Here is a 15,024-nt window from a genome sequence, read left to right as displayed (position 1 = left end):
TCCCTCTCTCGCTGTGTCTCTCTCTGTCAAATAAGTAAATAAAATCTTAAAAAAAAAAAGATAAATGGATTTTCATGAATATGAAACCAAAAGTAGAGGTGATAAAAGAAAATACAGATAAATTGGACTTCATCAAAACTTAAAACTTTTGTGCATCAAAGGACACTACCAATGAGAGAATGACAACTCATGGAATGGGAGAAAATATTCATCACAAAGCATTTATCTGATAAGGGACTGGTCTCTAGAATATATAAAGAACTCTTACATCTCAACAATAACAAAACAACCTGATTAAAAGACAGGCAAAGGACTTGGAAAGATAATTCTCCAAAGAAGTTATTGAGACGGCCAATAAACACATGAAAGAAGCTCAACGTTACTAATTGTTAGGGAAATGCAAATCAAAACCACAAGATACTATCTCACACCATTAGAAGGGCTACCATCAAAAAAACACCAAAAATAACAAGTGTAGGCAAGGATGTGGAGAAACTGATACGCTTGTGCACTGTTGATGGGAATGGAAAATAAAAACAGTATGGCAGTTTCTCAAAACATTAAACACAAATGGCTATGTGGTTCAGCAATCCCACTTTTGTGGATACATACTCAAAAGAAGTGAAAGCAGGGACTCAAAGAGGTATCTGTACACCCATGTTCATAGAAGTATTATTTGCAATAGCTCAAAGGTGGAAGCAACCCAAGTGTCCACTGACAGATAAATGGGTAAATAAAATGTGGTACATGCATACAATGGCATATTATTCAGTCTTAAAAAGGAAGGAAATTCTGACACATTACAACATGAATGAACCTTGAGGACGTTATACTAAGCGAAATAAGCCAGTCACAAAAGGACAAGTAGAATTCCACTTATATGAAATACTTGAGTAGTCAAATTCATAGTGACAGAAAGTAGACAGGTAGTTGCTAAGGGCTAGGGTGGGGTGAGTGGAGAAAGAAGTGGATAGTAAGTTATTGTTCAAGAGATTTTGCAAGACGAAAGAGCACTGTGAGTAAATGGTGGTGATTATAGTGCAACAATGGGAATGCACTTAATGCCACTGAGCTGTACACTTAAAAAATGGTTAAGATGGTAAACATCGTGTTATGTGCTTTTTACTGCAATTTTTTTTTAAGATTTTATTTATTTGCCAGAGAGGGAGAGCACAAGCAGGAGGAATGGCAGGCAGAGGGAGCAGCAGACTCTCCAATGAGCGGGGAGCCCAACACAGGACTCGATCCCAGGACCCTGGGATCATGACCTGAGCCATCAAGGACTCGACCCTGGAATCATGACCTGAGCCAAAGGCAGTCCCTTAACTGACTGAGCCACCCAGGTGTCCCACAATTTTTTTTTTTAAAGGAATGAAATTCTTCTGCATGATACAACATAAGTGAACCTTGAAAACAGTGAGATATGCCAGACACTAAAGGGCAAATATTACATGATTCCACTTATACAAAATATGTAGAAGAGTCAACTTTATAGAAACAGAAATTAGAAGTTACCAGGGACTGGGGGATGCAATAATTGGGGAGCTATTATTTAATGGGTTTTGGATTTGGGTGAACTAAATTCAAATCCTTCTGTTTGGGATTACGAAGAAGTTCTGGAACTGGAGAGTGATGATGGGTGCACCTTATGAATATACTTAATGCCACTGTGTTATTTTTTAATTTTTTTAATTCAATTTAATTAATATAGAGTATTATTAGGTTCAGTGGTAGAATTTAGTGATTCATCAGTTGTATATAACACTCAGTGCTCATTACATCAAGTTCCCTCCTTAATGCCCATCACCCAGTTACCCCATCTCCCCATCCACCTCCCCCTGGGTGAACTAAATCCAAATCCTTCTGTTTGGGATGATGAAGAAGTTCTGGAAATGGATAGTGGTGATGGTTGTACACTATGAATATACTTAATGCCACTGTATTATTTTTATGGGAATTAAATTCTTAAAACTAGTTAAAATGGTAAATTTTAGGTTATGTATATTTTACCACAATAAAAACAACTTTTAAGATAAGTGGGGAAAAGTATCATAAACACACTAAACTTAATGAAATTTTGCACTTCTATTAAGAATTGTGCTCACATAAGACCTGTCAGTCCCAGAAACAGTCAGACACTAAAGTCTTGCCCCAAATTATCAAATTACCCCTGGTGCCTTTGTTCACAACATATTTTCTCCATTAACTAACAAGAACCAAACTGAGGATACTGACAACCTCTAGCATTCACTCTTCAGTGACCACTAAGAATCTATAAAGTGTAATGTTTCCATATACCACCACTGCTTTCCTGCAGAAAAAAATGATACCTGATGAAGTGGTCTAAATAAGCTGGTGATGGAAATAATCAGAGAGAGCACAGCAGCTCATCTGTAAGGTAGGCTGCTTAAAATAAGTTCTAATTAATATTCCATAACTGTCCTCATCCCCACTTTGAAAAAGCAATTCAAGAATTATCCCCTCCCCTCCCTTGGTCCTAGGCCTTACTTTTATTTATTTATTTTTTAATTTTTTTTTAGATTTTATTTATTTATTTGAGAGAGAGAGAGAGACAGAAATAGTGAGAGAGAGCACAAGTGGGGAGGAGAGGGAGAAGCAGGCTCCCCGCTGAGCAGGGAGCCGGATGTGAGACTCGATCCCAGGACCCCGGGATCACAACCTGAGCCGAAGGCAGACGCTTAACCGACTGAGCCACCCAGGTGCCCCTAGGCCTTACTTTTAAATGGTAACTTCACTTGCCTGAAGAGGCTTCTCAGAGTAGCAAGAATATTAGCTAGCAAGACATCACAAGAAAAGAAACTACAGACCGATATCCCTCATGGATACAGATGCAAAAATGTTCAACAAAAATAATAGCAAATCAAATCTAGCAACATATAAAAAGGATTATACACCATGACCAAATGGGATTTACCCAAGGAATATAAGGTTGGTTTAACATCCAAAATGCAATTAATATGCCATATTGATAATGGACAAAAACCACATGACAATCTCCATAGAGGAAAAGCATTTAACAAAATTCAACACCAATTCATGATAATCCTCAACAAACTAGAAATAGAAAGGCACTTCCTCCATCTAATGAATGACATCTACGAAAACCTATATCTAACATCATAATTAGACTTGTATATTGAAAACTACAGGGGCGCCTGGATGGCTCAGTCAGTTAAGCGTCTGCCTTTGGCTCAGGTCATGATCCTAGGATGTTGGGATCGAGCCCCGCCATCAAGCTCCCTGCTCAGCGGGGAGCCTGCCTCTCCCTTTCCCTCTGCCTGCCGCTCCCCCTGCTTGTGCTCTCTCACTCTCTCTCAAATAAAAAACAAACACCTTTAAAAAGAAAACTACAAAACATTGCTGAGAAAAATTACAGACCTAAACAACAGAAGATATCTCAAGTTCCTGGATCAGAGACACCAAAAAAACCCCCAAATTTACTGCATATTAACATAATTCCTATCAAAATCCCAGCTAGCTGGCTGCAGAAATTAACAAAGGGATTCTCAAATTTATATGGAAATGCAAAACACCAAGAATAGCCAAAACAATTTTGGAAAAGAAGAACAATATTAGAAGACTTACACTTCCTGATTTCAAAACTTACTATAAAACTACAGTAATCAAGACATTGCATTAGTGTTGATTTTCCACAGAGGTACCAATGAAATTCAATAGAAAAAAAGATAATCTTCAACAAATAGTGCTAATGCAACTGAATAGCAACATGAAAAAAAGATTATTTTGGACCCTTAACCCATAAAAAATAACTAAAGTGGTTCATAGACCTAAATGTAGGTGCCAACATAATAAATAAAACTTTTAGAAGAAAACATAGGAGAAAATCTTTGTGACGCTGGGTTGGGCAATGAGTTCTTAGATACAGTATCAAAAGGCTAATCCATAAAAGAAAAAAACTGATAAACCAGACTTTATCAAAATTAAACACATTTTTGTAGGTATCAGAAGAGAGGGGTGAGGGTTGGGGGAAATGGATGAAAGTGGTCAAAAGGTACAAACTTCTAGTTATAAGGAAAATTAAGTACTGGAGATGTAATGCAGATACATGATGACAACATGATGACTATAGTTAACACTGCTGTATAATATTATACTTGAAAACTGTTAAGAGAGTAAATCCTAAAAGTTATCATCATAAGGAACCATTATTTTCCTTTTATTTTTTTGGTATCCATATGAGGTGAGAGATATTAACTAAATTTACTGTGGCAATCATTTCACAATATATATAAGTCATTATGCTGTACACCCTAAACTTACACAGTGCTGTTTGTCAAGTATATCTCAATCAAACTGTGCAGAAAAAAACACTTTTGCACTTGAAAAGATATCATTAAGAAAACAAAAAAGAAACCAAATACTGCGAGAAAATATTTGTGAATCATATATTTAAACACAGACTTGTATCCAAAATACATAAAGATCTCTTACAACTAAATAGTAAGACAAGTAACCCAACTAAAAATTGGCAAAAGATTTCAATCAACATTTCATCCAAGAAGATATATGAACAACTATAAGTAGATGAAAAGATGCTCAATATTATTATTCACTAAGGCAATGCAAATAAAAACCACAATTTCAAACCCATTAAATGGCTATAATGAAAAACACAGACAGGATCAAATGCTGTTGGCAGAGATGTGAAGAAATAGGAATTCTTATAGACTACTGGTAAAAATATAAAATGAGGGGCGCCTGGGTGGCTCAGTCGTTAAGCGTCTGCCTTCAGCTCAGGTCATGATCCCAGGGTCCTGGGATCGAGCCCTGCAGTGGGGGCTCCCTGCTTCTCCCTCTCCCACTCCCCCTGCTTGTGTTCCCTCTCTCAATGTCTCTCTCTCTCTAATAAATAAATAAAATCTTTAAAAAAAAAATGTAAAATGAGGGGTGCCTGGCTGGCTCAGTCAGAAGAGTGTGCAACTCTTGATCTTGGGGTATGGGTTCGAGCCGCAGGCTAGATGTAGAGAATATTATATTAAGCGAAATAAGCCAGTCAGAGAAAGATACCATATGATTTCACTCATATGTGGAATTTAAGAAACAAAACAAATGAACATGGGGTGGGGGAAGGGAGAGGCAAACCAAGAAACAGACTCTTAATTATAGAGAACAAACTGATGGTTATCAGAAAGGAGGTTGGCGGGGTATGAGTGAAATAGGTTGATGGGGATGAAGGAGGGCACTTCTGCTGAGCACTAGGTGATGTATGCAAGTGCTGAATCACTATATTGTACACCTGAAACTAATATCACACTGCATCTTAACTGGAATTTAAATAAAAACTTAAAAATAAATAAACTTAAACTTTTTTTAAATGTAAAACTGGTGGGCCACTTTGGAAAAAAGTCTGGCAGTTTCTTATAAACACACTACTTTACCAATGATTTTATGCAAAAGTTCCTCTACTTAAAGCCACAACCAAGAGCCTTTTTCATTGGAAAAAGATAATAAACAGTAGTCAACTATATTACAATCAATCCAATAGTCTAGATTAATAGGACAAAACCATGAAAACAAATGTCAATATTAAATTAAGATTTTTAAAACTATTTCATATCATCTCATAGCTAAGACTCTGGTGATTGCTATGTTCTAAATTATCATTAAATCAGAGAGGACACCAGTGAAATGGCGGGTGACTATGACATTTACAGAAAGCCATTGAGTCAGGAACTGTTTAATCTCCCAGCAGACAAAGAATCTGAGGCTTAAAGAGGCTGTTCTGCATAAGAACACATAGATCTGACAGCCAAGGTAAAGCTACTTGCTCTTTCCTCGATTTCTTAAGGCTTCCAAGGATTTCGGTATAAGGCTGAGTCTAATGTTCGTAAATAATATCATTTAAATTGTTATTGCTTGGGGCACCTGGGTGGCTCTGTTGGTTGAATATCTGCCTTCAGGTCAGGTCATGATCCCGGAGTCCTGGGATCGAGCCCCACTTTGGGCTCCCTGCTCAGCGGGGAGTCTGCTTCTCCCCCTGCCCCTCACCCCACTTGTGCTCTCTCTCTCTCTCTCTGTCTTAAATAAATTAATTTAATTAAATTAAAAAATAAAAAATAAAAAAATAAAATTGTTATTGCTTGAATCTAACATATCTACCTAGATTTATGTATATGCAAGAAAAGATATCTCATAAATTATTAAATAATATTTGAAATATTCCTGTGTATACCAAAAGAAGTCTTTAAAAGTAACACATCATAAAGTTATTTAAAAGTATTTTCAGTATCTCAGGGCGCCTGAGTGGCTCAGCCATTAAGCGTCTGCCTTCGGCTTGGGTCATGATCCCAGGGTCCTGGGATCAAGCCCTGCATCGGGCTCCCTGCTCGGTCGGAAGCCTGCTTTTCCCTCTCCCACTCCCCCTGCTGTGTTCCCTCTCTCGCCATGTCTCTATCAAATAAATAAACAAAATCTTTAAAAAAAAAAAATATTTTCAGTATCTCAAGTCTTACTATTCCAGTAGAAAATTCAGGAATGTCCAGGGAGGAATATCAGAGATACCATTAAATTGTCATCTAAGTTAACAAAACTTCCAACCTCTGAATTAATTTACTCATTTAAATATGTTTATTAAATAGTTATTATGAGCAAAATACTATTTATCTTTTCCTCAAGGAAAGCACAACCTTTGACCACTTCCTTAATCAATACCATTGCCATGGGAAATATATAATGCTTGTTTTGAGACCTAGCAGAGAATTTTGTGCCAAATTGAATAATTCTAGCTTCTACAAGGTTTTATTCAAGCAGTGTTGGAAATCCCTGTTTAATTGGGCTTATCCATATATAAAAAGTTGCTCAAATTTATGAGGTTTCATTGTTTTATAATTCATTCCATGTTTATAACACTAGAAGTGCATTTTTTGATAGGAGGACATGATGCGTTACACATACAAGAATCTGTATATTTTAGTGGGAAGTCAGGCTCTTCTTCAAAGGCCCTTATTCAGATTGCCTCCAAAAAGGTTACCAACAACATAATTAAAAAAGTAATCAAGAGGGCGCCTGGGTGGCTCAGATGGTTAAGCGTCTGCCTTCGGCTCAGGTCATGATCCCAGGGTCCTGGGATCGAGTCCCACATCAGGCTCCCTGCTTAGTGGGGAGCCTGCTTCTCCCTCTGCTTCTCTCTCTCTCTGTCTCTCATGAATAAATAAAAAATCTTTAAAAAAAAAAGTAATCAAGAGATGAAAACAAAGGGGAAGAAATGAACCTACTCAGCCAACTCACATACTAAAAACAGAACACTGAGTTTATACTCTACCTGCAGGTTTAAGGTCTCCTATTCGAATAATGTGCGGCCAGTGCTGGAGTGTTTTTGCAAAAAAAGGGTTGGTTACTCCTAATATGACTGAAGGCCTACATAAAAACAAAACAGAAACAAAGTGAGAAAAAGACAAATGTTCTAGTGAAGACTAGTTTATACTTTCTTTAGATTGAACAATAGACTATCTTTTCCTTCACTCAGTGCATTAACGTCTCAACTATATGCCAGGCACCATGTTTAGCACTAGGCAAGTAAACATAAAAGACCTGGTCTTTTTAAAAGCATACAGAAAGAAAGGCATACATACCTGATTACAATGCCAAAATTAGGAAATAGAGAAGGTGGTATAACACACACAGCAATTACAAAGGAGAAACTATATGTCTACCAGGGGATTCAAAGACAGCTTCAACAGGTAAGCCCAGGTGGCTCAGTCGATTAAGCATCCGACTCTTGATTTCAGCTCAGGTCATGATCTTGGGGTCCTGAGACTAAGCCCCACGTAGGGGGGGGGTCCGAGCTCAGCAGGGAGTCTGCTTGAAGATTCCCTCTCCCTGTACCCCTCCCCACCTTGTGTGTCCACACATGCTCTCTCTCTCCCTAAAATAAATAAACCTCTAAAAACAAAACAAAACAAAGACAGCTTTACCAAGAGATGACATTGCACAAAGATATGAAAGATGAACAGAAGTTCTTTGCCAAGTGGATAAGAGAGGTAAAGGTGATGCAGGAAAACAAACAGTACGAGCCAAGCAATGAAGTGAGAGTGTGGTGTGCTTGAAGAACTACAAAGAGCTCAGCATAAAGTGAGAAGGATGAAGAGTCAGAAATGAAAGTAGATGGGCAGGTGCTGGCCAGATTATTAAGTATGAAGTTAATATGCTAAGATGTTTAAAAATCTTGTAGGCAAATGGAAGGTCCTAGAGAACCAAATGGAAGGATGCCACATGAATGAAAACGTAGGAAGATCATCCTAGGGTAAATCTGGAAGATGCCCTATAAGGAGGAGATGCGGTTTGGGAAAAAGCAACAGCAGCTATGACAAACACTGGAGACAGTAAGACCGGGAAGAGACTTCTGGAAAGCAGGTAACAAATGTTATTATGAGAGAGATTTTATGGTGCTGAATTGACTGAATTTGGTAAAACTTGATGTGGGCCACGTTAAGAAGGAGAAATTTATGACAATTTAGATTTTTGATGACTAAGTAAAAAGTAGTACCATTCATGGGTTTGGGGAAGAAAACAAGGAAACAAAGAATTCACTGTATACATTTAGTTTCAGGTGCCATTAAGATGTCCAGGTGGTAAAGTGGTAAAAAACAACAACAAAACCCTGGACATAAAGGTCTGCACTTGCAAAGATCTGGGCTAGGCAGATAAATTTCAGTTATCAGTATATGGGTCTTAACAGAGACTGTGGGTACAGATAAGATTGCTCAGAAAGAATTATCAGTCTGAAATCAGATCCCAGAACACAGGACTGGAGAACACCAACATTTAAGGTGCTGGCAGAGACAGACGTCTCTGCACAGGAGACTGAGATGCATCACCAGACGGCCAGGTGAGAGTGGCATCAAGGATTAAAATGCTTTCAAGCTCAGGTGCCTGGGTGGCTCAGTCAGTTAAGTGTCTGCCTTCGGCTCAGGTCATGATCCCAGGCTCCTGGGATCGAGTCCCATATGGGGAGCCTGCTTCACCTTCTGCCCCTCCCCCCACTCATGGGCTCGCTCTCTCTCTCTCTCTCTCTCAAAAGTAAATAAAATCTTTAAAAAAATGCTTTCAAGCTCAACAGCTTAAATTGTTATAAGAAAGGGAAGGCAGAAGAATTAGGGCAATAATGTGCCTATGGGATCGGGCAGGGAGAGGGTCTTGATGACTCTGGCCAAGAACGACTTCACTGAAGTGGAGAAATCAACCTGCATGGACTGAGAAGCAACCAGAAAACCAAGAAGTAAAGACAGTAAATGGAGATTTGTTGTTGTTGTTATTCTAGAAATTTAGCTATGAAAAGAATGTAAGCAATAGAGCAGGAGCTAAAAGGGAAAGGGTAAGATAATTTTTTCCCCTTTGACATATTGGGAAGAATTTTCATGTTTCCATGCCAATTCAATGAAGAGGAGGAAGGGGAAGAAATGAAGAGGGAGAAGGAAAAGGAAGTTCCAGAACAATAACAGATAACTGATGCTGTAAGAGGCCCTAAAGTAGGGCAAGAAAACAGAATTCAAAGTATAGTCAGATTGCTATTAATGACAGTACAGCTTCCACTAATAAATAAAATCATTCAAAGAAAATAAGATTGACAACTGAAATGTAGAAGTATTACAAGCAGCTGCTCAAACCTTCCTTTATAAAATCAAGATGCCAATAAGTTCAAGATGTAATTCTATATAATTTGGTTATACAGGTAATACTTGGTCAATAATAGTTGTTTTGTTTACTCACGGGGCTTGAGTACGAGTAGTATATTCTTTGAATTCACTGTCATGAATTGTGAAATAAGGTCGGAAGTCGCTGAAGTACTTTAATGGAGAAATACAGCTGTGGAGTAAGAAGAACATTTAAAACAAAGGACAAAAAATTAAAGGCCCTACTCAATAACTATAAAACATCAATACACACAGTATACCCACAATGGCATTATTTATTTATTTATTTCAATAAAGAGCAAACTCATTTTAGGAAACCAGAAAGACAAATGGAAATGCATAATCATGTGGAATGGTGTGCTGAAAGCATGCTGGACTTGGGGCAGAAGATGGGGTGAAGTGCTGGCACTCTCACTTTCTTGTTATGTATCTTTTACGAGACTCTGACCATTCATGCAGCCCATATTTGTCAGGTGCCAGCTGAGCGAATGCATGTTTGTTGCTCAGAAAAACCGAAACACGGTTCTAGCCCTTGTGGAGGCTGAATTAATTTTCTCATCCATGAAACGGTACTATAATGAGCCCAGCCTTCTTATAAGGAAGGGGGTTGTGTGGGTCAACGCAACAAGTGTGCAAACCTATCCCAGATGGAAAAATGCTGCAATCATCACCGTCAGGAACCAAACATACTCACTTAGTAAGTGCCAATACAGTCTCTGATGACTCTGATGGTGATGGTGCCATGACCACGAGGGGCTCCCCCAACAGGACCAGCTCCCAAAGCATCTGACTATGAAGGAAAACCGGGCAGAAACACCTGAAAGGTATTTATACAGAAGTGTTATTTATCCAACTCTGTTTTTTTAAGTTCTTAGATGATCGTTCTAAAAACTTCATACTGACATAAATTCTTCCAGCTATTTCTACCTCGTTGTGACATACAAATTCTTTAGAATATGGTGATGTATAAGTCCCTTTTATCCATATAAAAACATACCAATGTGACTCATTCGAATTTCTAGAAAATTAAATGCAATATACTGACATATAAAATGGCTAACATATAATAAAAACATATAAAATAACTATTAAATTGTACCATATGGTAGACCTATTTCATCAATATTGCTTTCTTACATTTGAATTTCTATTCTAAATATTTTAAAGAAAACAAGAAAAATTAATTTTCCAAAGGATGTTTACTGGATGTACTTAATTTAAAAGCTAATGCTTGGGATGCCTGGGTGGTTCAGTCATTAAGCGTCTGCCTTCGGCTCAGGTCATGATCCCAGCGTCCTGGGATCGAGTCCCACATCAGGCTCCCTGCTCAGCAGGGAGTCTGCTTCTCCCTCTCCCTCTGCCCCTTCCCCTGCTCATGCTCCCTCTCTCTCTTTCAAGTAAATAAATAAAATCTTAAAAAAAAATAAAATAAAAGCTAATGCTTTCAAGATTAAAAAATGATGAAAACAAATCACAAGGGGGAGATCTAATGCCAAACAACAGAATGATTTCCTGGGCAGATCCTTCCCTTACAGAAATGCTCCGTATTTTTATAGTAGCCCTGGAATTAGTCTGGTACATTACTTAGCCTCAGACATTTGGTAATATACTTATTTAGTAATTTCCTCCTGTTAGGGTAACGATTTTTCCTAGCAGGTTAGAGAATATCTACTTATAAAAATCATAACCAATCTTCCTAGCTGAAAACATATACACACACAAGAAAGAGAGAGGAAGGAAGGAAGAAAGGAAGGAAGGAAGAAAGAACACGTAAATGCAAAAACATAAAACAGATTTGTGAAATGGAAATTAGGGAAAGTTAATTTTAACAATTCAAAAGCAAGAAAACAAATGTGAAGGAAGTGCAAGAAAAAAACAAAAACAAAACAATATAAACAGTTCAAGGATAAGGCAAAGGAACTCCTCCTCCTCTTTCTTTCCTAAATGATTCAATTCTAAAGCAGAACATGGTGCATGGTAGGCATCTCTGCCAGGAGGGAAAGAAGACATGGTTGGCTCAGAGAGGGGTGTGAGGACCTGTGTGAGATATCCACATGGAGGAGGTAGCTTCCTGGGGGGCTGTTGGAACCCAAATGTGGTAAAGAAGGTGTACATGTGTGGAGGTGATCTGGTTTGGGGTGACAGAGGGCAAGAAGTACGAGAGGCCTGGAGGGGCAGCCTGGTGTGGAGTGTCAGAGCCAGAGTGTATTGAAGCTGTCCATGGTGGGACATAAGAGCAGGGGAAATAGGGTGTTCACATGGAGAGGTGGCCTGGAAAGAGGTGTAGGAGCACAGTAGGGTAAGGAGGGCATTCCTGTGGGGGGTTAGTCTGGCATTGGGAGCCAGAGCACAAGCGAAGTAAGGATGGCACCCATATGGAGAGGGGGCCTAATGTATAATATAGAAGCCTAAACGGGGTAGGAGGGTAACCACATGGGGTCAGTGTAGCATGGAGTAGAACCTGAGAAAGTTAAGGAAGGTATCCATGAAGAAGGGCAGCTGGGTATGGAGTGTCAAAGCCCAAAAGGGGTAAGAAAGTCATTTGCACAGAGGAGAGGATTTAAGCAGAGATGAGAGACTGGTTACTAACAGGGACTGATCAAATAAATTAATTAAGGATAATAGGAGGTAGTTTCTCAGAAAGAAATACAAATACAGAAAGGGAGAAAACTAGAATGAACCCTGTCTTGTAGGACTGGAATTGGGGGTAGTGGCATGACTTTATGGTTTTTAATATATATGTATATACAAATATATAGCAAAAAGTGTGTATATATATATATATATATGAGTATGTATGTATGCATATCCCTTTACAAATATGTATATACTCTATACTCCCTAGCCCTGTCCACTGAGAGGGCCTAAAATCAATGATATCCCAATAGCAATGAGCACAAGTAGTGCCCAGATCTTGGCTTCTGAATCCTATTCTCCATTAAAAAAAAAAGCCAAGGCTTTTTGGAGAAATGGCCAGTTCCAGGGCTAGGGAAGGAAAAATATAAGATAATTTTAAAACCCAAGAGAACTGAAAACATATGTCCATACAAAGGCTTATATACAAATATTCATAGTAGCATTACACATAATAGCTAAAAAGTAAAAACCATCTGAATGTCCTTCAGTGAATTAATGGATAAACAAAATGGGGTATATCCACACAATGGAACATAATAAAATGAAGTAATGACTCATGCTACCACATGTATAAACCATGAAAATGATATGCTAAGTATAAGAAAGTAGACACAAAAAGCCACATAATTTATGATTCTATTTATATGGTATGGCCAGAATAGGCAAATCTATAGAGATATAAAGTAGATTAGTGACTCCCAGGTGCTGGGGAGGAAAGAAGAAATGGGGAATAAATGCCACTAGGAACAGGGTTACTTTTTGAAGTGATTAAATGTTTTAGAACTAGAGAGTATTTATGCACAACTTTGTGAACTGTATACTTTGAAAGAATGGATATTATGGTATGTGAATATCAATTTTTTTAATTAAAAAAGAAAAGCCTGGAACATCTTACACAAGAAAACAAGGAAGTCTTTAAAGAATGACAAGAGTATTTAAAAAAAAACAAAAACAAAAACAGAGGCCAACTTGAAGTGAGACAAGTCTCACTGGCCAAACTGGGGACAAGTGAAACATCAAATGAGAATAATAAGACTTTAATAACCTGTTGAATAAAACAGGAAACCAACAGTCCATACAGATATACACAGTATGATGTTTTGAAATATTTCTACAAATTGTATGATACTTCCTTTAAAACATGGAGCCTAATTCTCCCCCCCACCCTTAGCTGTAGGCTAGATTAATGGCTTACATGTAATGAACAGAATAAGGACTGTGCAACCTAGAAGGTTGGGTCATAAAAGACATAGTGACTTCAGTCTTGTCTCAGATCACCTCTGAATACTGTGGGAACATTCCAGCTGCCCTATGGGCAGGTCCACATGACTAGAAATGAGGCCTCCTGATAACAACCACAAGGAACTGTGACCTCCAGCCAGCAGCCAAGTAAGTAAGCCTTTTTGGGAAACAGATCCTCCAGCCCCAGTCAAGACCCTCATGCCCCACTTGTCCAACTGACTAAAACTGACTGATACCCTGACTCCAACTTCGTAAGAGATCTAGAGCTAGAACCATCTAGCTAAGACGTTCCCAGATTCCTAACCCTCAGAAACTGTGTGAAGTAATATCTGTTCTTTCAAATATTCTCTCAAAGTATTGGGGTAATTTTTTTTTTTTAAAAGATTTTATTTATTTGACAGAGAGAGACACAGCGAGAGAGGGAACACAAGCAGGGGGAGTGGGAGAGAGAGAAGCAGGCCTCCCGCAGAGCAGGGAGCCCGATGCAGGGCTCGATCCCAGAACCCTGGGATCATGACCTGAGCCGAAGGCAGACGCTTAACGACTGAGCCACCCAGGCACCCCAGTATTGGGGTAATTTATTACACAGCAATAAATAACTCATATACATAGTTTCAAAGTGCCTCCCCACAAAATACTTAATCACAAAAGGAAAACAAGTAGTTTATCATTGAGAAGCTTGGAGAATACCACAAAGTGAACATCTTCAGTAACAAGGCAAGCTACCTCCCTGCCAAAGACACAGAGCTTGAGTAAATCCCAAACAAACCTAAACTGAGGGATTTCCTGCAAAATAACTGTCTTGTAATCCACAAGAAGCTCAGGTGTGTGAAAGAAGACTGAGGATCTATTCCACACTGAAGGAGAGAGACTGAAGAAGCATGACAAGTAAATGCAACAGATAATTCTGAACTAGATGGTCTGTGACAACTGGTGACATCTGAATTAAACGGTATTATTTTATCAATGTTAATTTCCCAATTTTGATGACTGCGTTGTGCCTTTATTTGTAGGAGAGAGACACTGAAGTATTCAGAGATGATGAGACATCAGGTCTCCAACTATCAGGTGGTACAAGGAAAAAGTTTTCTGTACTATACTTACTCTTTTTCTGTAAATTAGTGATTGTTTCAAATTTTTATATAATTACATATAATACGCATACATACACATATACATTTATATATATATTTATGTACATAAAACTTTTAAACAATCACAAATTTATAGAAAAAGTGGCAAGTGTGCATAAGTATATATTTAATACTGGGGTGCCCTTCAGGCATTAAAGCTGCAAATTGCTTTTTCTCACCAGTATTATAATATATAATCAGTAAGGGTATAAGCAGACACCAAGTACAGTTACAAGACAAAGCATTCTCTGAAACCCCTGTATTACTTTAGAAATGTTACAAAAAGTAGTTTTATTGGGGAGGTATTAAATATTCAAGAAAGGAATCCTATCTCCAGG

General features: G+C 38.2%; 1 protein-coding gene across 2 annotated transcripts in view; it reads right to left on the bottom strand.

The window, feature by feature from the left end:
* DENND6A (DENN domain containing 6A) overlaps positions 1–15,024 on the bottom strand; it is a 55,762-nt gene that overhangs the window by 10,688 nt on the left and 30,050 nt on the right. For both annotated transcript variants that reach the window (XM_028110398.1, XM_028110399.1), the window contains exons 10-12: positions 10,369–10,491; positions 9,751–9,846; positions 7,304–7,398 (exon numbers count right to left, since the gene is read on the bottom strand). In XM_028110398.1, the coding sequence (XP_027966199.1) occupies positions 7,304–7,398; positions 9,751–9,846; positions 10,369–10,491 (314 nt within the window). The remainder of the gene's footprint in view (positions 1–7,303; positions 7,399–9,750; positions 9,847–10,368; positions 10,492–15,024) is intronic.

Source organism: Eumetopias jubatus, unplaced genomic scaffold (genome assembly GCF_037043125.1).
Source record: "Eumetopias jubatus isolate StellerSeaLion01/CBP00866 unplaced genomic scaffold, mEumJub1_p1.0 scaffold_1, whole genome shotgun sequence".
Taxonomy (NCBI): domain Eukaryota; kingdom Metazoa; phylum Chordata; class Mammalia; order Carnivora; family Otariidae; genus Eumetopias; species Eumetopias jubatus.
The sequence above is the reverse complement of the archived record's forward strand: the minus strand, read 5'-3'. Positions and strand labels throughout refer to the sequence as shown.